At 28.0% G+C, this 21,788-nt stretch overlaps 3 protein-coding genes across 5 annotated transcripts in view; 1 reads left to right on the forward strand and 2 right to left on the reverse strand.

The window, feature by feature from the left end:
* Positions 1-827: 827 nt before the first annotated feature.
* On the reverse strand, positions 828-8,336 carry LOC107451721 (KRAB-A domain-containing protein 2). Its single transcript, XM_016067910.3, has 5 exons — positions 6,926-8,336; positions 5,662-5,751; positions 3,003-3,128; positions 2,764-2,801; positions 828-1,457 (listed from the first exon to the last, which is right to left on the reverse strand). The coding sequence occupies exons 1-4, from the start codon at positions 8,141-8,143 to the stop codon at positions 2,772-2,774; spliced, it is 1,464 nt and encodes a 487-aa protein (XP_015923396.1). The 5' UTR covers positions 8,144-8,336; the 3' UTR covers positions 828-1,457; positions 2,764-2,771.
* A 227-nt stretch (positions 8,337-8,563) lies between these two features.
* Positions 8,564-10,515, forward strand: LOC107451722 (zinc finger protein 3). The gene has a single exon (XM_016067912.4). The coding sequence runs from the start codon at positions 9,587-9,589 to the stop codon at positions 10,238-10,240; it is 654 nt and encodes a 217-aa protein (XP_015923398.2). The 5' UTR covers positions 8,564-9,586; the 3' UTR covers positions 10,241-10,515.
* Positions 10,516-19,174: 8,659 nt separating this feature from the next.
* The window catches only part of LOC107451712 (ankyrin repeat domain-containing protein 12), a 30,436-nt gene continuing 27,822 nt past the window's right edge, over positions 19,175-21,788 (reverse strand). For all 3 annotated transcript variants that reach the window (XM_043053707.2, XM_043053713.2, XM_071184269.1), the window contains 2 exons: positions 21,050-21,178; positions 19,175-19,685 (listed from right to left, as the gene is read on the reverse strand). In XM_043053707.2, the coding sequence (XP_042909641.1) occupies positions 19,563-19,685; positions 21,050-21,178 (252 nt within the window). In that variant the 3' untranslated portion in view covers positions 19,175-19,562. The remainder of the gene's footprint in view (positions 19,686-21,049; positions 21,179-21,788) is intronic.

A 21,788-nucleotide genomic window follows, 5' to 3' on the forward strand; every position in this document is an offset into this window, starting at 1 on the left:
AAAAAAAAAAAATGAATTACTCAACTTATAGTGAACTTTCTAGACTCAAAAACGAATTTAGGTCTTGCCTACCAATTCAAATGCTGAAATAAAATTGCAAGCTAGGAAGGTAAAAGAGGGGGGAAAAAAGAACAAAACAAGTTAATGTAAGTAAACAAAATAATAAAAAATTTCCTTTAGTTTGTCAGACGCATTATGAAACGAAATTAGTTTTTATTAATTTTTTGCTCGAATTATTTGCATCACTAATCCATCTTTAGCTGCACTCTTGTGAAATAAGTTTTTATTAAGCTTTTGTTCTAATTAATCCTCAAAATTTTTTTAGATTCGAGTGTCTAAGATAGATTCTCTAGACACGATCTTCAAATTATTTATTACGGTAAAAATTCGTTTTTTCTTGGTGGAAAAATTATTAAAATAAAAGTCTTTGGCTTACAAAAGTACTGTTTTAGCTATCATCACAAAGTTAATTCCAAATAAGTGTTGTTTGATTTTAACAAAAATACTGGTCTTGATATCCTAAAAGTGCTATTTAGCTAATTAACATAATTTTTGCTTAAAATGTTGAAATGTGTGGTTCAGCACAATGAACCCCTTTTTTATGAACAACTCGCAATGATACCTATTTTTGTTAAATCTAATTAAATAATGTTTCAAAATATGCAAAAACTGGAACTGCTAATACCCAAGAGGTAAATTAAAAATCACTGTTACTGTTGCAATATCAGTTGATTCTTATAAATCATCTTACATAATCCAGACTTAGTATAAACGTTACGAAATCCAAAGTTTTTGTGCTTTAAGAGAAAAATTAAATAATTCACACGTTTCTGCATTATATACAAAACAAAATTTTAATTTTTTTTTCATAAAAATAAACTTCAAAGTTTATAATAATATGATACAGTAATGTTGTAACAAACATTGGATACTTTTGGAAACAAAACGTTCAGAAGAAATTTTGTAGTCAAAAAGTGTTATAATAATTGGATACCTGCAAGTGACATCATTGTTGGTAAATCGAGGCATTTGTCGATTCGGGAACCAGTCAGGTTCGCCACACATGTGACGTCACTTACAGATATCTAATTAAATCTGATTTAAATCACATAGTTAGGCATAATCATTCCATTTCTTGAGTTTCAAGTATCTGATAGTTATTAGAAAAAAAAATGCATATAGTAATGCGAATAAATTTTAAATGAAGAGACAAAACTCAAGTTTATGCAATTTAAATAAAAGAGATTAATGAAATTTAATGAATGATAAGAGATAATTTTTCTTGATGTCTTCAATTTATAACAGAAATGAGAATAGTTACAGTTCGATTTTTAATCTTGATTGGGTTAGTGAGATATATCAGAGAGTTTGTGATGAAACGAGTTGAGAGATGAAAATGGATAATTGTAAGGTATTGTTCTCTTTTAAAAATGGCTGACTTTTTACATCCTAGCCACCTGAAAATAAAAATTGAATTAAATTAATAATATAAACTAATACAAATTAAAAACTCCTATGTTATAAGAACAAAATTAATGTCTTTTGATAATTCTATTGTTTAGGAGCAAGAATACTTGATCAATTTCTAGTAATAGGACACAAAAACATGGTTACTTCAATTTTTTTATTTCATATTTTTATTATTATTTAAGATAACTCAGAAGCAATGACAAAAGGCTTTGTGAACCTCTTTTAGATTGGACATAGAAATGCCACATTAGACATAGGTTATGCATCCTCGTTTTTGAATATTTGAGTAATTTCTGTACAGAAATCTTAAAAAGAATTCAAACGCCAAAGAACTATAATCTATGGTGTTCCAGTGATCCCAAAAATACAAGGCGTTTAATGAAAAATATGATACCTTATGACTCAGTACAATAACCTCCTTTCACCTTCCAACCCTAAAACTGACCGCTCTGGTCTTGTTTGCTTGCAACACCATCTATTGGCAACTTGTGTAGCTAAATTTCAAATTTTCAATATAAAATTTTAACAGCTTTTGTTATAGACACACAGTTTGTTTTATACCTTTATCCATAGGTGAAGCGTGAGGTGGAGGGAACACTTTTTTTTAATTATAGAAAACTGTTGGTTTATTTGAAGTTTTATAAATATATACACAAATATATGTCTACATATTTTATACATAGATGTAGACTTATATATTACATAAAAAAATTAACAATTTTCTTAAAAAAAGCTCAGCCCTTAACATCACATCTATCACTTTTTGTATTCTGAAATTTTCCAAATCAGTCAGCATCTTTCATATTATAATGTTCATTAAAAACATAACAAATGCAGCATAAAATTTATTTTACAGTGTTTTAGTTAAAATAAACAAAACTATTTAAAAAAAATAAAAAAAAACCTTGGTGCCCTTAAAGAATTTCTTTCACAACGAATTTTACTTGACTTGAAATATCTTATGTAAAATAATAGAGATTATTTATAAATTTAATGACCCTTTTTTTCTTTCGTAGACCTTTCATATAAGGTTTTTAAAAAAAGATAAATAAATAAAACAAAAAAAACTGGAGCACCCCCTCCATCCAAAAATTTTTTTTCACACAATACTTATGCAGAAAACTTGAGAGATATAAGCTCACTAAAAAAGGGAATGCCATAATTATAATTATTCTATACTAAAAATAAAAGAAAATTTAAAGTGTAAAGAGTGAGTCTGAATAAAGAACAATACAAACATAATAAATGAAACACTATAAATAAATAAAAAAGAAAAAAAACATTTTAACTCACTACTAATTTTAAGAATCTTCTTCTTGCTTCAAAGTGACCTAAAACCAATATTACACATGCATAAATAATTTTAATATACAACATAATTTCATATGAAATATTAAAAATTGGCAAAAACATAAAATTCTAATCTTTTTACTGATATATCTTTAGTGTGTTTGCAATGTATGAAAGGAAAAATTTAAATAAAGAATGGCATTTAGCTTTATAGATGAGAAATACAGAAAGGAAATACAAACCTCTAAATTTCCATTTTGAATTGAAGAACAATCATTGGATGAATCACTAAACTGTAAGCCATTCTGTGATGTCTCACTGTCAGACAATGGTTCCTTTTTAACAACTGTAGAATTAACATTTTCAGCCTTTAAAGAAAAAATATAATAAATATACCAACCTTTTTTTTATTATTTTAATCGCTTGCAAACATTGATTAAAATGCTCTATCACTTACTACCTATTTAAGTTTACATTTATTTTAATGCATAAGAGAAAGGGATACAAAATGAGAATATAAATATAAAAAATACGGGAACATAAACAGGAATGTGACAAATTATGTCCCACGATGGCTTAGGGGATACAGTGAGGTGAACCGCGTTCGAACCACACTGATGGCTGGTCGATGCGAAATACACATCTGGCTTGCACCAATCACAATGCTGACGTGAAATATTCTAGTGGTAGACGGATCACGGTTTAGAGTCCCTTTGCCGTCAGGCTGACCGCGGGAGGTTCCTGTGGTCTTCCTCTCCATGTAACGAAAATGTGGGTTAGTTCCATCAAAAAAGTCCGCCACGAAGGCAAAACTTCTCCCAATACTTGATCCTGAAGTTCCCTTTTCTTCTGGATTGGGTTCAAAATTGCAAGGCTAAGAAGTTGAACATTGGTAGTCGTAAACCCAAAAATTGGGTGGGCTGTTCAACGACGGTTATAAAAAAATAAAATAAAATTATGTGCAGACATTGAATATAATAAAAATAACAAATTATTTTTTTGTGCTATTTTTTTATTAATAAACACGCATTAATATTTAGAAAGTTTTATTTTTGATTGGATCTTGCCATAATCAACAGTAATAAATCATCAGACAGATGATACATTAATTTTTAATTAGTCATAATTTTCTTTTGCTCTTAATTCCCCAGTCATTAAAATAATTTCAAAAATATAGTAGGAAAGCATAGTCTATAACACTCTACAGCAGGAATTGAATGGTCAATGACAATCGCTTTATCCCACCCTGTAGATTATAGACAAAATATAAAAATAACTTTTTGTGATACTGTTTCTTAGATTAGATTAAATTTTTAATTTTGCTGAATAGTTTATATGTATGTATTCTGCAACGTTAAAAGAATTATATATTAAATCTAATCCCAGAATAGAGCTTATTGATTTAATTATCTAAGAAAATGTGATGATGAGGTCTTCAGTGTCAGTGTTCAGAAGAAAGATATAAAAAACCCTCTAAGGAGTAATAAATAAATGATAAATTTCATTAAACACAACGTTTAAAATCACAAATGTGATTTTTTTTATTATTAAAACCAATATGTGTTTCATTGGCATAAAGGTGCACCTTTACCATTGGGATAAAAGACAGGAATGGTAAAAACAAGAGATGATTTGATCCGATGGGGGTTACGTCATACTAAGAGTGATAATTATACAGTCAAAAATCAAAATGACCAAATTAAAAAGTTAATGATTTCCAAATATTTGAAGAATATGGTACAGCACTAAGATCATTATCAAAAGAGTTTTTGATGTAAAACCAGGTCAACACACAAAATACATTTATGGATGATATGATAACGTGTAGAAAAATCAAACTTATGGCTTTCTGTCCAGTAATGTCTTGTGATAGGTACATACCTGCCAACATTAGAAAAATAAAATAACGGAGATTTTACTAGCTATATTTTTCAGGCTACAAGTAAAGTTTTGATACATCATGCATAATCATGTAAGTCAAAGAGAGAATTTCAAAATTGGAAATAATATTAGCACTTACAATTAGCGAAGTAAAAAATATGTATATAAATCTTAATCTAAAGAAGACTTTTTTTTAAACCATTATCTATAATTATTCAAACAATAAACACTCAACATACTGCAGTATTGGCAATAGCACCATCTGCTGAGGAATAAGAGAAGTATTTTTGCCATCAGCGGATATTATTGCTAAATTTTTATTTTTCAATTTCTCCTACAAAAACGGAGAAATTTGAGAATATATGGGTAAACAGGAGATAGTCATAAAATACAGGAGTCTTAGTTAAAAAACAGGAAACTCGGCAGGCATGTAGATGAAAAGTGGAATTCTAGGTCCTTGACATGTAGTCTTGATTTTCTTTGAGTCAATATTTGAGTGCTCGTTCCTCCTATGTTACATGGGTATGAATGATTTAGTCTACAAAACTCCACATAGGTTGTCATTTTATGTTATAACAGTATAATTATCCCTTTTAGAATGACATAATCTCTGTCAGATTAAATAATTTCTGTATCCTGTCCTTTATTATTTGGATGAAGGTGTACCATTGTGCCACTGAAATTCGTATAGGTTTGTAATAAAATTTTACTATTTGTAATTTTAAACATGGAAATTTAATTTCATCACAAAGAATTACTCTCATAATTTGATATTATGGTGTTTCACACATGCCTGAAAGAAGACTAAAAGAATAAGAGGTAAAAAACTAGATTATTCTCTAAAACTAGATTAAGTCTCTTAGAACACTATGCGTTTGATGCCTGGCCTTGAAAAAAAAAGAGGGGATTGATTAGAAAAATAAATAATAAAAACAGAAGAGATAATTTTAAGAAAATGCTACTGTAGAGAGATTAAAATGTAATTCTTATGGTCAGATATTAATAAAATTATGAACTTACTTCTATACTAAGGGTAGGATCATTCTGTTGCAAATGCACTAACTTACAGACATTAGGATCTAAAGAAACTTGAAGATGTTCATAAGGCAACTGAAATAATTAAAATGTTCACTTTAAAGAATTGAAGCGTAGAAATAATTTTAGATAGTATGTTCACAAGTTCAGATTTAGAATTGTTAAAAAACATTATTTGAATTTTTGTCTTGCAATTACAGTAGAGTCCCAATTATCCGAGTTAATAGGGACCGCAACAAACTCGGATAACTGAAAAACTTGGTTAAAGCGAAGAGTATAAAAACGGAAAGAAAAAGAGAAGGTATAAATGTAATATATTTAAGAAATACAAAATGTATACGAGTGTACCACATACAATTCATATTATAATTAAAAAGCTTACTTAAAAACATTTAAAAAGCATACTTTACGAGAATTCAATAGTTTTGACTTAAAAAAAGTCCTTAATCGTTTTTCGTTCTACGTAACTTTGGCGCTTTTCTGTAGTAATGTTTCGCCTTTTTTAGGGATAACAGGAAGGCTGGTGTCGCCTCTTTTTGTTGTTCTATATATTCAATAATACATTCAATAGCTTTTAGTCCACCTGTATGAGAGATTTTTATATGTTGATTTTAATAATCACTGTCTTCATCATCTTCGCTAGATTCATTATTGACGATAATTTCATCAGACCAAGTTGTTGGATTTTGTTTTTCCAAGTGTTTGGAAGATAAAATTCAGATTTATTTTTCAGCGGTTTTTTTAAAAATAAACTAGAACGAAAAAATATCTGAAATATTTGATAGCTCGGTTAAAACGGAAACTCGGATAACGGGGGCTCTACTGTACCTACAAATTTAAATGCAAAACAAAATGTAACAATCACATAATTTGAATATTTAGACTTATGCATTTTAATTAGTAAACCAGTTTAAAAACTTTATTATATTTCCAGAGACACATTCTTAATTTTACAAATTTTTTATTTAAAAAACAAGGTCATTATAATCTACTTTTTTTATATAATGTAAACATGCAATGCTACACTCACGTTTTGTGAGCTCTTCTTAAAAACAAATATTTTGCAAAACTTTTAGTAAAAGCAAATTCATTGTAGTTTATACTTCGATTCTTGAAATATCTATTTTCATAAACATACTAAAACTTACTCGAATTTTATAAATGTTTAATTCTACTAACACAGATATACATACAACTTATTTCATAGTAAGTTAAAATAATATTATCATAAACCTAACTTAAAACTTACCACAGAATAATTTTGTTCATTTATTAGAGCTAATAAATCATCTTCCTTTTCAATATTTGTTAACTTCTCCAATTGTATACTTGAAGGAATGTTGGAAGAATTTATTGAACGACTAAAGAAACACTCGTACGGACATTTTGTTCCATTATTAGACAACTTTGTATTTTTCTTTAATTGAACAAGTTTCAGCCCAAAACTCCAATTGCTCGAATTATTTTCCTGCATCCATTGTTTTAACATAGAGTTAATATCTGCAATACAATTTTGAGCAACTTCTTGCAATTCTTCATAAACATTTGAGCCTGAAACCATAACAATATCCGTCCAAGATTGTTTTAGCTCATGGATGATTAATGATAAAAACTGATTATCGAAATTGCTGTGCAAAATTTGAGGCGGTCCAATCAATGTAAATGTGCTCATTAAATGCGACACAATTTCATATTTACATTTGCATCTAGTGGGGTATAAAACACAAAAACATGTTTGTAAGTCAATATATAAAAATACAAATCTGTAGTCACCATCGGGACAAGTGCTAAAGTCAATTAAGTCGATGAATCCCCGTCTGAAAGTGCAAACAGTATTATTTGAATTAGTTTCTGTGACATAACTGTTTATAATATTATCAGGTGCTGTTATAACAGGTAATTGTTCATCTATTTCTCTATGATTATCACTACTGTTACTTGTATTACTGAGAGGACTGTCGCATGATCTTTCATAATGATGATCAACCGCAGTTATTTTCGGGGCCAATTTACGGAATACATCTCGTTTACGTGGCCTGCAAAGTTTACAATAGGAAAGAAAAAGTTCCACCGTATCCCTTGTAATATTAACTATACCTTGATTTTGAATACGCCTGACTATTCGATCGCGACATCCATGTTTGACAAATTTATGAGCTACTTCGATGTAAGAATATATTTCTTCTAAGGCAACGTAAAACTTTATTACATCTTGCGAGTTTTCAGTTATAGCAGTATTTTCTTGTTTGCAAGATAATCGCTCTTTTCCTGCGATATTCAGCACCACAAATTTACGTAACAAATAATATTCACCAGGAATGTTACAAGGAGGATTTTCATTCATACTTTTAATTTTTTCTATTATGTCTTTATATTTACTTAAAGGATAAACATTACGGATTTTTCCATCTTGAAAACGCTTCCATAAAGCAGCATTAAATTCATCAACAGGTACATGCGCATCCATTTGAATAAGTTAGTGAATAAACCATACATATATTATACGTTATTTACTTCTAGAAACTATCAACAAAAGCAAACAAGCAGAAAGCAGCACGAAATAAACAAAACAAATGTAATGGTTGCAGTTATTTTCCTAATGTTGTGTATTTTTTCTTTCTTTTTTTAAATATTATGAGGAATCCTTTCACAATCACAAATCCTTTCAATTTTTAAGTTTAATTCATTTCCATCTAAAAGATTGAACTTTTAGAACTTTAACAAATGACAATTAGTTGGAACCTTTTAGAGTGCAATGCCTGGTTCCACTTATATTAAAACACTCATAGTAATACAATTTTCTTCAAAATGCAATTTTTTACCTTCGTAGTTTATTATAATTAGATATACATGCTAATTATAAATGTTATTTAAATTTAACAAATACCAAAATTAAATTACATTTGGTGCTTATAGGTTGGGAGTGGGGTTAAGAAGACCTCAACTTTTCTAACTTTTTCCCCAACTTTTTGCAGTTTGATGCGTTTTCTTAAATCTGCTTTGATACTTTTTCGATTTTTTACGAACTGAAGAGTGTTTAAACTTTTTTTAACAATATTTTAAAACATGCTCATTTCGATGAATGTAAACATAAGTTAGTTTTGCTTACAGACGAAAAACTCTTCCGCGAATTCAATTGTAATTTATTTTTACAGGCGATGTAACTTTCTTGAATGAAACATTATCTTCCTTTTTCAAATGGGCTTATGCTGTGTTTGAGATTGACAATTTGAAAAATTACAGAAGTATTTGTATAGATAGAAAATTGTTCATCCAGTTTGTATTTCAGTGCTATGCATTTTAGCAGGTTAAAGAAATCTTTTTATATTGCAAGTTTATTAAACATAAATTTTACCTGGTAACATATGTTTGGGGATTTTACATGTATTTCTAACGTAAAATCTCAGGTGTACAATGTGTGTCATAATGAAAAAATGGTCTAGCTAACATTAATAAATAACATGTTGCATAAAAATTTTATGTATCTGTGGTTTGTGTTGCTAAAAACTTTACAGATATAGTTAAAGTGATTAATATGTTTATGAGAAAAAAGAATAGTCAAATATGTAAACTCGAAAATTTTATTAAAGTAATGTATGTGGTAGAATGTTTGCACAGGAAGCATTTTTGACCCGTATTGATAAGTAACCTGTTCTGTGCGTAATTAAACATTTACACATAATTAACTTTTTTGTTTGTTTTTACGAAAAGGATTCCTTATTTTTCCAGTGCGTCCATGTGATGTATAATTTATAAAAATTAAACTTGCTGTGATAAACTTAACTTTTGTAGCATGAGGTTATTATCATGCTTAAATGATATTATTTTTAACTTTATTTATTTGGAAAATTCATGTTTTGCAAGTTTACTCAACTGTGTATAATTAATTCAAAGTGATATTGTATGCACTATGAGTCTTGCGACAAAAACTGATTCTATGAAATTTAATACCGTCGAAGTTAGTGAGAAACCTTATTCTTGTAATGTATGCAATCAGAGTTTTTCATTAAATTATCAACTAGTTGCCCACAGTCGCATACATACTGGTGAGAAACTTTATTCTTGTGATGTATGTCAAAAAAGTTTTTCAGTTAAGGGTTGTCTAAAAAGACATGTCCAAGTTCATATTGGTGCGAAGCCTTACTCTTGTAATATATGCAATAAGACTTTTTCTCAAAAAAAATCGTTAGTCCATCACCATCGTATTCATACGGGTGAGAGACCTTATTCTTGTAATGTATGTAATAAGAGTTTTGCACAAAAGAGTAATCTAACTGTCCATAAACGTGTTCATACTAATCAGAAGATTTTTGAATGTAGTATATGTAATAAGAGTTTTACTCAAAAGACTCACCTAACTACTCACAGTCGGATTCATACTGGTGAAAAACCATATTCTTGTAGCATATGCAATAAGAGTTTTTCACATAAAGGTAATGTAATCGTCCACAGTCGTATTCATACTGGTGACAAACCTTTTTCTTGTGGTGTTTGTGATGAGAGTTTTTCATTTAAAAGATCATTAATTGCCCACAGTCATGTTCATGCTAATGAGAAATCTTAAGAGGGTGGCCACACAAATCTGGAGGAGGGAAAAATTCCTTGTACATATTACACACAATATATTAAGAGGAAACAACAATTACTTTGCTCTTGTGTGAGCTATATTAGGCTAACTATATTTAATAGTTTTAATTGCTAGAAAACCACCTGAACATATTTAAATAATGCTATAGTAAATGAAATAGTTTAGTATAGCTGAAATATCATGGTTAAATATCCCATAGATTACGCTTTGAGTGGTCACCATTTTTTAAAAGACAAAAATAAGAAACAAAATTCCCTGCATTTTCTCAGTTTGTAAAGAAAAAATAAAATTCCCTGTGGAGTGGCAACCCTGCTTAGTCTACAAATAAATGTAATAAGAGTTTTTAACTCAAACGTTGAGGATATTTTCATAGCGTGATCTGTTGTTCGAACTATAACTTCAAAGGCACCAAATGGATTTTGAACTCGCAAATTTTTTTTGAAAATAATATTCAGAGGTGGCTACGGATTGGTCCCTTTCTGTAGAGTATTTTTTACTTTTCCGTGAGCCGTTACCAAGACATGGCGATTATTCTGCCACAGATCACAATATGGAAATCCTTCCCCAAAGGTAAACTTATTCTATAAGTAAATATAACTGCTTATAGACATTTGACTTATTTTTGTAATTGTAAAGTGATATTACTTAGGGACACTTTTTCAGGTTTATTCAGATAACTTACTTAAATTGCTATGTAAGGCTCTGAATATTTTACTAAATATTTCTGCACAACTTTCCTCCAATGTAGAAAGAAATCTTTGTTCTTAATGATTTGGAAAAATTTAAAGAAAAAAAAATCTTTGTGTCACAAACTTGCCACATTGGGTGAGGTTACCTAATATATTATCTTAAAATCGATTAAGACATTATTCTAGCCAGGGATGTAGAACCAGAAGGCACTCATATGTGACGTTCTAGAACTTTGATAAATATATTATTAATTTTCACTAATATATTATTTATAAAGTTTACTAATCTTAACATTAGTCTCTTAAAGTAACCCCCCATTTAACAATATAACTTATAACAATGTGTTATAAAAATTATTTAATGAAGTGTCATCTGTCCTGTTTATACCAATCACAAGATTTTACTTTGTGGTACATAAATTAAAAGTTTTTCATAGTAAGATAATATAATTTCTCATTGTTGGACTCCTACGAGCAAAAACATATTTGTACTCTTGTATTTATGTTACGCCTGTTAAATATGTTACGAGTATTTTTCCTCAAGAAAATATTAACTGATTATGTTTTCATACTGATAAGTATAGAGGGTGTCCTGAAATGACTAGCTTTTGTGGATGTTTTATAAAATTCTTGTATTAAATGTTTAAAACTATGTATATTAGGCAAAATTATATTATCATTGTCGAGGTCAAAAAGAGAAATGCAGTGATAAAAATGATTTAAAACCAATTTATTTAAAGAAATTAAAGGCAGCTCCTATCAAAAGACAAACGCATACTAGTCCCAGTTGACAAAATGTGATATAATGATTTATATCTCGCTTAGTTTTTCTTGGCACTAGTATTAATTAAAGAAGTTAGAAGTACTTTAATTTTTTCTTTTACTTAAATTTTTGTTTATATATATGTATATGAGAACTCTTAAAATTTATATTAAGGATGGTTATTATAGAACATCCTAATGGGAATTTTCCATTTAGAAAACTCAATAAATTTTAAAACTTTTTTTGTATGACTGTCCACTTAAAAAAAAAAAAAAATTGTTCTCTGCCCACTTTCAAGTCGTTAAATTTGTTCTGTTACTCCAGCTGATTTGTTTGAATTCAATAAAAGTTGAAGACGAGTCTTAAATGTTTATGCTGTGCATTATACTACTTTCATGTGCTACTTAACCATTATTTAATTAATTTAATCTAACTTCAGAAAAAAAATATCAATGTGATAGATAAGTGTGGTGCATTTTAGAAGTTTCTGGACATTAAATTCAAATCGTGTCAACATCAGATGTATGTTGTGCTCAGTGCATTCTGCTCATTTAAATGAAATGGAATTCTTTTTCTGCTGTGTAATATTGTAGGAGCTCTGATTCCCGACCTCATAATGAAAAGTGTAATATTTTATGCAGATTTACTGGAACTTTTATTTTCCATACTTTTGTAGAAATGCCAAATGAATATAAATTTTTTGGACTGTTATGAGATGATGATTGCACATAGTGTTTTATATTAAGCTTAAACTTAACTGTTTAAGAAGTTCGTGATATGTCGTTAAATTTTATAATATACACTGTGAGAGTGTCTATAAGAACTGGTTTTTATGAAATAGATTTATTAATCTTGTTATATTTAGAATCATACATGTATATTTACTTTTTCATTTTGTACATAACTGCATTTAAAAAAAGAAATTATAAAATTTTAAATATGCATGCAGTCCTATTATTGAATTCATCCAAACATACAATGCTAAACACTATTTCAAAAAATGCTATTCACTGCAGAAATTTCAGTAATATGCATGCTAAATTTTTGAGGTAAAACAAATTAAAAAGTTATTGATCCCACTGAGTAAATAACTTTTTTGGAACAGAATACATATTTTTAAAAATGGCAAACTAAATAGTACAAATCTAGAGCTCTGTCACTCATATAATGAACCTGACATTATTAAATGACCTAGGGCGTCGAGCAATATAGTATAATTTTACCGCAAGAGAATACTAAAGCAAATTTTTAATTTCAGAATTATTTTGTTTATTATAGGAAATTTTAACCGTTTCCAGTTATAGTTTTATCAATACTAAACTTGTAAGAGTAAAAAATCAGTGTGTGAAAACTTTTATATTACTGTTGTGTTGCAAAAACCGGAATTAGTCTCACTATTCCTTCATACCAATTTGTAATGGTGTTCAAAATACTCTTAAGAGTTTAAATAATCTCTTAACAAAAACATTTACTGTGCCGCTTAACATTTTTGTACAAAAATAGTTTTAGTGGGCAATCCTTCAATTCATTTTTATAACATGATTACTGTACTTTTGATTGGAATAGATCTTTTTAAAAATCCACAATTGCCTTCTTAGAACCTGGGATGTTCTGAACAGATCACAACAATCAGGACAACTATGAACCCTGTTGTTAAACTTTTTTTTTCAAATTTTTTCTCATTTGTACAAAATTTAATAAAATGTAGTGGTACATTTAACTGTTAACATCACATGTAGGATGCAATTATAAGGGAATTGAAAACAATACGAAAGACATGGAGGGAGGCAAAATAGATATTTTGCCACAGAGTGAGATAGATCATAGAAGCCCTATGCTCCAATTCGGAGTATAGAGGAATATGTATGCATGTGTATAGTATAGAAGCAGCAATAGCTCAGTGGTTAAAGGTAAAAAACTGGGATTTGAACCTCACTCAGCTTTAGATTGATGGATATTAGCTTGCAAGCAATACCGATTACTTTGCCAGGTTGATAAAATTGTCAAGCCTTAACCTCAATGACTCGGCCGGCCTGTTTCACAAATGCTTTACTTTTTTTTTAAACATCACTAATGAATGCTGCCAGTTTTTTGTTCTCACCAGATAAGCTACTCAGATAAAAAAAATTCTCAGTATAAATCTGTTTTTAGCTTAATAATAAACTTTTTTACTTCTGTCTAATATATTTAAATTTGAACACACTTGTCAAATACTCGTGTTGCATAAAAAGAAAAGTATTAATTTTTAAATTTCTATTTCTCCATTTTTAGTCTTGGATCAATTTAGACATTCACATGTCAGAAATGCAACACAGAACGAATGCAATAAGTTGAGATGAAAATTTTATCATATTTTAATATAACTTCAAAGATTATAAATTATTATTCAAATGAAGTGAGTAGAATAGAGAGCAATATTGAATGAAATAAATACCCCCCTTTTTTTTTGCATAACACTAAACATTAATATTAAAGAGAATCTTAATGCATTTAGTGTGTATTATAACTGATTAAGTCACACATTTAAATTTCTTTATAATGTTCACAAACTCTGTCAATGCATATAGGCATTTTTAAAACGATGCACTTTACACCAGTCTTTTAATCAAATAAAATTCAATCTTCAAGAAGACTCACAAATTGAAATTTAATTAATTGTAACTGCCATAAAAATCATGGCAGGTGGAGACAATTCTTTTGAATGATGAAGACTTTTTATATATCTTTACATTACAATTAAACGATGCTTAATTCACAAATGAGAAAAATTATTTCATATTTATAAGTAAAATATAAAAATCCCATGGAGCACATGTTTATGATCAATAAATGGAACAATATTTTAGTTGGAGTACTTTAAAATTTGCTTCAGACACACTTTTGTAAAACTATTGATTCAAAGGTGATCAGCACAAAAATGACTCGTTTGGAACAATTGGATGAAATCTCATCTAAATTGATTCATTCGCTCATGTCAGTAAGTTGGGTAAATGTGATTTCTAGATTTTAGCAAAGTAAAGTAGGGCAGTTAGCGCAAACTGAAGAGTTTCATCAATACATTTAAGTTTCATGGGCTAATCTTGTCTCTCTGTTCTTCCCAGTTTGATTACTATTACATGGCCAGAAAAAATTTCCTCAACTAATTCACAAGCAACAACTATGAATGAGACTTACAACTAAAACAGTAGATACATTTTAAATAAGGAAAATACATTAAATGGTTAAGTTATTGTGTTTAAATGCATATGTTTATATAAACAAAATACAGAAATAAAAGGTGAACTAATTTTAAAGAAATGACAAAAACAAGTTTTTCAAATTTTATTAAGATTAAGATATTTTTACATATAATCAGCAATGATGTCACAGTCCACAATTTTAATTCAGCGCTTATGATTTTCAATTAAGAATTTCACTACTTTTTAGTTTACTAAGCAACTATTGAAGTAGTTGTAAATAAAAGGGTACTAGTCAAACATTTTTAATGTGAAAAGCTGCCTAGGAAATACTAAAACCTGTAAATTTAAATAAATTTTATGTATTACTATCGGTACACTTTCTTATATTTTTAAAAATAAATTATTTGCAGTTGAAATGATTGCTTCTTTTTTAAATTTGTTTCCTGGGAAGTGTAGAAAAAAAAAAGGATTATAATTTCAATAAATAGTTGGAACAACAATATTAGTTGTGCCAAGCTAATACAAATTTCAACATGAAGTATGACATTTGAATTTTCACCTTACAAGGGAAATACCAAACTTATATATATCTTTTGAAACCAAGCTTAAATTAAAGAGCAGGGTCAAAAATTTGCTGCTACTACTGATTCAGGGTCAAAATATAACCCCCTAAAATTCTGGTTTATTTAATGCATATTAAAAAAAAATCTTAAATGCAGGGCTTCATTTTGTACTCAGTACGCATTGCTGCTGTTTTAAGTGAAAAATGTTTTGTGTTTGTTTATTTAAACTATATATATTAAAAAACTATAAAAATTTTAACAGTTAGTTTTTATTAGGAATAGAACCAGAGACATACTAATTAGAAGACAATATCTTAACCATTTGGCTAACGATACACACGCAATAAAGTTTTTTTTTTTTTTTAATATGAAGTGACGTTAAAAATTTTGGGAACAGAGCATATTTTGATCTAGGAACAATAACTGCAGCAAATTTTCGCACCATCCTATTTTTTTGACCAGGCTTTTAAACCTATTAACTGGGTATGACAAAATGTTTTATCATACATGAACTACTACCACAATGGGCTTGACAACATTTTTGGTCATGGAAATTACTTGAGATAAGAGAATATTACTTAAAACTATGAGAAAAAGTTGACAAAAGTTTATTCCCTGGTTAACAGGTTAATTTAAGCTTGGTTTTGTTTCTGAATGTTTTTTACCAGTATTATAAAATAAAGAATGTTAAGGCAGAATGTGTTTTGTGGATGATAATAATAGTTAATTTCACAGCACTTAAGCAGATAGCCAATTTTGAAAAAATATTTCTCTCAAAGACAAAGTTTTCATGCAATAATGTATGAGAAATTAATTTGCTGTGCAGGAATGCATGCAGATGGAAATGTAATTTATTAATAACAGGACTGTTGGATGTATAAACCATGTTTCAGTAAATTATTTATTAATCCTGTTTCCTCCCAGTTCATATTATGTATAAACTCATTATAATTAGAAATAAATTATATGTGCTAAAGTTGACAAAATGGCTCTGACATATTTTTTCAGGAAATAGCAAATTGATTTAATGCAATATAGTAGAATACTAAAAAACATACACTTAGTCCATTCCTGCATATACATACTAATAATATGCATCTAAGGATCAATAAAATAGAAAATAATAATTTTATTTAGTAAAACAATAATAAAAAATAATTTAACACATAATAAAATTAAAGAAAAAAAAACATTGAACCCAATAGTTAAAACTACAGCATTATAGTATTTTATTAGGAACTGTTTGATATTTTTTTTTATTAGCTCAATTTTATTTAAGGCTATTCAAAATTCCAACTTTCACGTGCAAAAACAGATAAAATAAATAAGTTATTTATGTGTAAAATATCAGGGCAATATATTATTTTGATGTTCAAAGCCAAAATCACTGAAACATCTTAGTGCTAACAAGCAATCAGATGCAATTTTTTTCTTATAAAAAGCTAATACATAGTGCAAACTATTAATTCAACAAAACTTAAGAAATAAATTCATATTAGATTTTATTGCTTGTTAAAGTTGGAAAGATAGTTTGCTATGACCCTATGAAATGCTCATTTTTATAATTTAAGACTAGCTCATCATTTGTAAAGTAATATATGCTCTTTCAATTCTTAATATAATTATCAACATTTATCAAATTCTATTTAATTTATAATATGTTTACTTAAGTATTTTTACACAATTCTTAAAAAGAAAATTCAGGATAATATTTAGACCATTTGCTTAATTTCATAAAAATGAAATTTACCATTGATGGCTTCATATCAAAATAACAAGACTTAAACATTTTATTTTTATAAGCTTCAATTTTTTATTCTTTTGGGTATGAGCATTTGATAAACACAAATGTTGGTGAAATTATATATCAATACTCTTAATTTAAAAATCATAAGTTTTTTTTTTTTTTTAAATATTCAGTATTGGCAACAACAAAGTGGAAGTATACATTAGTTTCATGAGCAAGTATCAGCATAACAAATAATTTGAGCAAGAAATGGTAAAAATAAAAATTGAATTTTGTAATTCTCAACTTTAATAAATCAATTTATTTGAAAGATTATTAATTAAATTAATGAGCTTTCTAAAATGGAAGATCTCACAATGCATAAAGCTTTTTGTGTGTTGTAAAATATTTTGTATTCATAAAACTTAATTGATTTATATTTATACAAAGAAATAAATTTAATTGAATACTTCAGTAAAAATTACTATAGCAACCAAAACCTTGGGGTCCTATTTATATAAATAGAGATAGGATGATATACAGAGGCGTGTTATACGGATTTGAGATTGGCTGAGAGCCATAATTAACCATATAGAAACTACAAAATCTCTCCCCCACTTAGTATATCTATCTAAAGGAATCCCAAAATTATTGAAATGTATTCTTTTTTTTCCCCTCTAGTATCTACATCTAAGGAATCCCAAAATTATGGATAGGCATTCTATTTTTAATGAATAAAATTATTCAAAATATTAAATGTAACAATAACAATCATATATTTAAAAAATAAATGGCTTTTGAAAACTGCTTTAATCAAGTTTTTTTTGTTTGTTATATGCCAGAAAGGAAAAGAAAAATTTGCTGAAACAAAAGTTTTTGCGTTGCTCGGCAGCAGTTATTGCTTGAAAATTGTGTAAATAAACTTTTAACAATTATATGTTTAAAGAGATGAAACAGATAATAATTTATGCAACTTAGGCTCAGTTGTAAATCATTGGTATTTATAACCGAGAATATATATATATATATAAATAATAATAAAAAAAAACCATTATATATAGTTTGATACAATTAACATGGTTTTGATGAGGAAAAAGATAGTGATTTGCGAAAAACTATATTAAATATGGTACAGATTCCGCTACTGGAAAAAACAAACAAAAAACAACAACCTAAAATATGGTTTGATACAACTAACAGGATAGTAAAATCATATTAAATATGGGAACAGATTCATTATCATTTCATTTTTGCAACCATTATTTTCACAATTTTAAAGCTGTTTGATTTAAACAAAATAAATTTTTAGAAACTGGGTCAAATATTGTAAAAAGATATTCTATACACGTTAAAAAATTTAAAATAAGTAATAATGTATATTTTATTCTTATCCTCAGATTAAACCCTAGCTCAACAAGCCATGAAATTTCAAAGCTACTCACAGTTAGTACATTTACACACGACAGTCACTAGCACCATGATCAACGTAGTGTTATCGTTATATTTTGTTTAAAAAGTTCCCAATTATAGCTGACTGAATTACAGATATGGTAAATACTTTAAGCATTCATTTGTCAGGCACCCATAACTTTTATATAATATTTACATAAGAAATTGTTTTGAAAAAAATATTTAGAGAAACTTTATTCAAGAGAAGGATCCTTTTCTTTAGTTCTAGTATTACTAAATCATGAAAAGTATTTTAAAATATTCATTTTTTGTTATTCGATTCGGGAAACTACTCTCGCTCTTTGAAAAATGCAGGTTATGTAAGTGGACACTTTTACAGGAGTAAAACTAATTCACAAAAAAAAAAANAAAAAAAAAAAAAAAAAACTTGATAACAAATTATAGCCATCAAACATTAACTGCAAAATATTCCCAATTATAATATTAAAAGAAGAATTTCAGAATTAAAACAATTGGAACAGTAGTACTTAAATATTTTTTATACTTTTGTATTCATTCAAGAAAAATTATTCCATAGCAATCATATATATCTGCTTTATTAAGCAAATGGTTTAAATATATGTTTATAAAAAATACTAAACAATGAAGTTTGCGCCACTTGTGAATGTTCCATATGATTCAGAACTGCTAGCACAAGATAAAAAATTTCTATATATTTTTACATACAATATGACATAAACTGTACACATGAAATGACCTAATAGCAGGAAAAAATAGTTTTCATATTACTTGATCACTGTAAATGACAAGGGTAAATTATTTACAATCCAATTCCCAGAAGCTTTACAATAAATAACCACAACAATAAATGCTGTAAAAAGAAACTGTGCAAAAACGTTTTTTATCACTTAGTCTAGCACAGGAAATTTTAAAACACAGTTTAAAATGTTATGCATTCTTATTTCCTATCATGAAAATTTAGATTTCTTTTTATCACTTCTCTTTTTCGAATGTCTTACTTTCTTAATATAACACTCTACAAGATATTTGACTTTCACAGGGTTAATTTCACCAGACTTGTTATGACATATCTGGAAAAAAAAACGAAAAACATAAATTATCTTGCATAAGCATATTATTCCAACAAAACTACCAATACAAAATTAAAATATGCACACGTTGCAAATAGATTAAAAAAGGTCAAATTTTAATATCAATCAAAATTAATAAATGTAAAGAAAAATCTAATAAATTTGACTATGACATAGTCTTAGGCTTCCCAATAAGCCTTGCAGACCAATGCATTCCTGTCACACATGATATACATTCATATATATTAAGATTGATTACAGCACCCTCTGTCGATGATCCAGAAATTTGTTAAAGCATGCATTTTAATTTATTCAGTAGACCACAATATTCAGTTTTATTTAAGATATAAGTTAATAAATTCATAAAAGCTATTTCCCTTTTAAAACTTGAGCCTCTACCCTTGCCATCTTGGTTATCGTTTAAATTTTTAACTTTTATTTTCTCGATATTCTTAGTACTTAACAAACTTTTGATGATATATTATTAGACAGCACATAAAAAAGTAGAAAATAAAGAGGTAACTTTATTAGGGTAGGGAAAACAAAGCTTGATAAATTAATAAAATAATGGGATTTGTAGTTTTGAATAAGTTATTTAAACAAGTTTTTTTTTCTTTTTTTTAATATTTCTAAAATTTTAATCTTATTGAACTGATGAAAAGCGATTTCCTTTAACATTAATTGCATAAAAATAAACGTAATTACCAAAAATCTAATAACTATTTGCTATTTAAATATCTTTTAAAAACTGTTGAATACAAACTTGTTTGGCAGACTTTGTGAGAAAAAACTAATAGAGACTCTAAAATACTGAATGCTTTTATCTCTAATTCGGAGTGGATGACAGCCTTATATTATACATGTATCGAAAGATACTGCCAAATAAGAGTAAAAATCTATCAGCAGTTTATTTGTAAAAATTAAATAAAAAGAATTAAAGGCATATTTAGAATTTTGCCACCTTGCCTTCACTCCCTTCGACAGTAGAGTCTGGTCGGGAGAGGAAGGACCCCGTAAGATTAATAATTTGCAAAGATTAAATTGTTTATAGTAGGTAAACCATTCAATTTGAGCCTACCCACGAAAAACTGGTAAGTTTAAACTTCCATAAATTTATTAAAATAAATTATAACCTAATCACAGGCTGAAATTAAAAACATTGGGAACAATTAGTAAAAGAAACAAACTTTTTACACTCTTGCTTTTTCAGTCATATTACAAGTAACTCAACTTTGCAGCATATTAAAAATAAAATAGTAGTAACTCTCTTTAATAGAACTCTAGAATTTAAAAGATTTTTTATATAAAACTGTAGAAATATATTATTAACATTTAAAAACTTTATTCTAATAAAATTTACTTACTTTGGGAACAGCTCTTCTAAGAATATCTTTGTATTCTTCTTTATTTACATCTCTTGATTTATAAAAAGGTTTCAATGCTAATTTTACTTCCTCTATTACACGTTCCTGCCGGTTCAGTTTCTTTAAAAACTACACAAATACAAACAAAATTTTAGACAATCTGTCACATGAAAAATATAAAAAAGTTAATGACAATTTACTGCAAATTGACAATGTTACAGCAAATTAATGAAAGAAGTGACTATTAATACAGGGCTGAAGAGAATAGAAGCGCTAGTTCACTCCTTTGAAGAAACTCTCGCCACGCCAAACCTCCGACTTTCGCATGTGATGTCACGTTGTCGCAAAGCTTGCGTTCTTTTACTTCAAGAACGAAGCGTTCGGTCTAACTAGTTTCAACTAATATTGGAGCATTCCTTTTTGTGACACATTTCAAGACACTCTTTGTTTCCTATAATGATTTTTCTCTGTTTTGTGAAGTGAATTACAAAAATTTAAAATTATTTGTGAAATGCCAGTTTGTACGATTGCAACTTACAAAAATTCTGATAAAAACACAAAAGGAAAAAATATAATTTTCCACGTGCCCCCTAAAGTAAATGAACAACTATGCAAAGAATGGATTAAACGTTACAAACGAAATGACACAGTTAATATAGAACAGCAATACGTTTATTCTATCTTTAAGAACTTTTATAAAAGTTCACCATCTAAATAGAAACTGCCTCGTTACTTCAAA

The sequence above is a fragment of the Parasteatoda tepidariorum genome, chromosome 8 (genome assembly GCF_043381705.1).
Source record: "Parasteatoda tepidariorum isolate YZ-2023 chromosome 8, CAS_Ptep_4.0, whole genome shotgun sequence".
Taxonomy (NCBI): domain Eukaryota; kingdom Metazoa; phylum Arthropoda; class Arachnida; order Araneae; family Theridiidae; genus Parasteatoda; species Parasteatoda tepidariorum.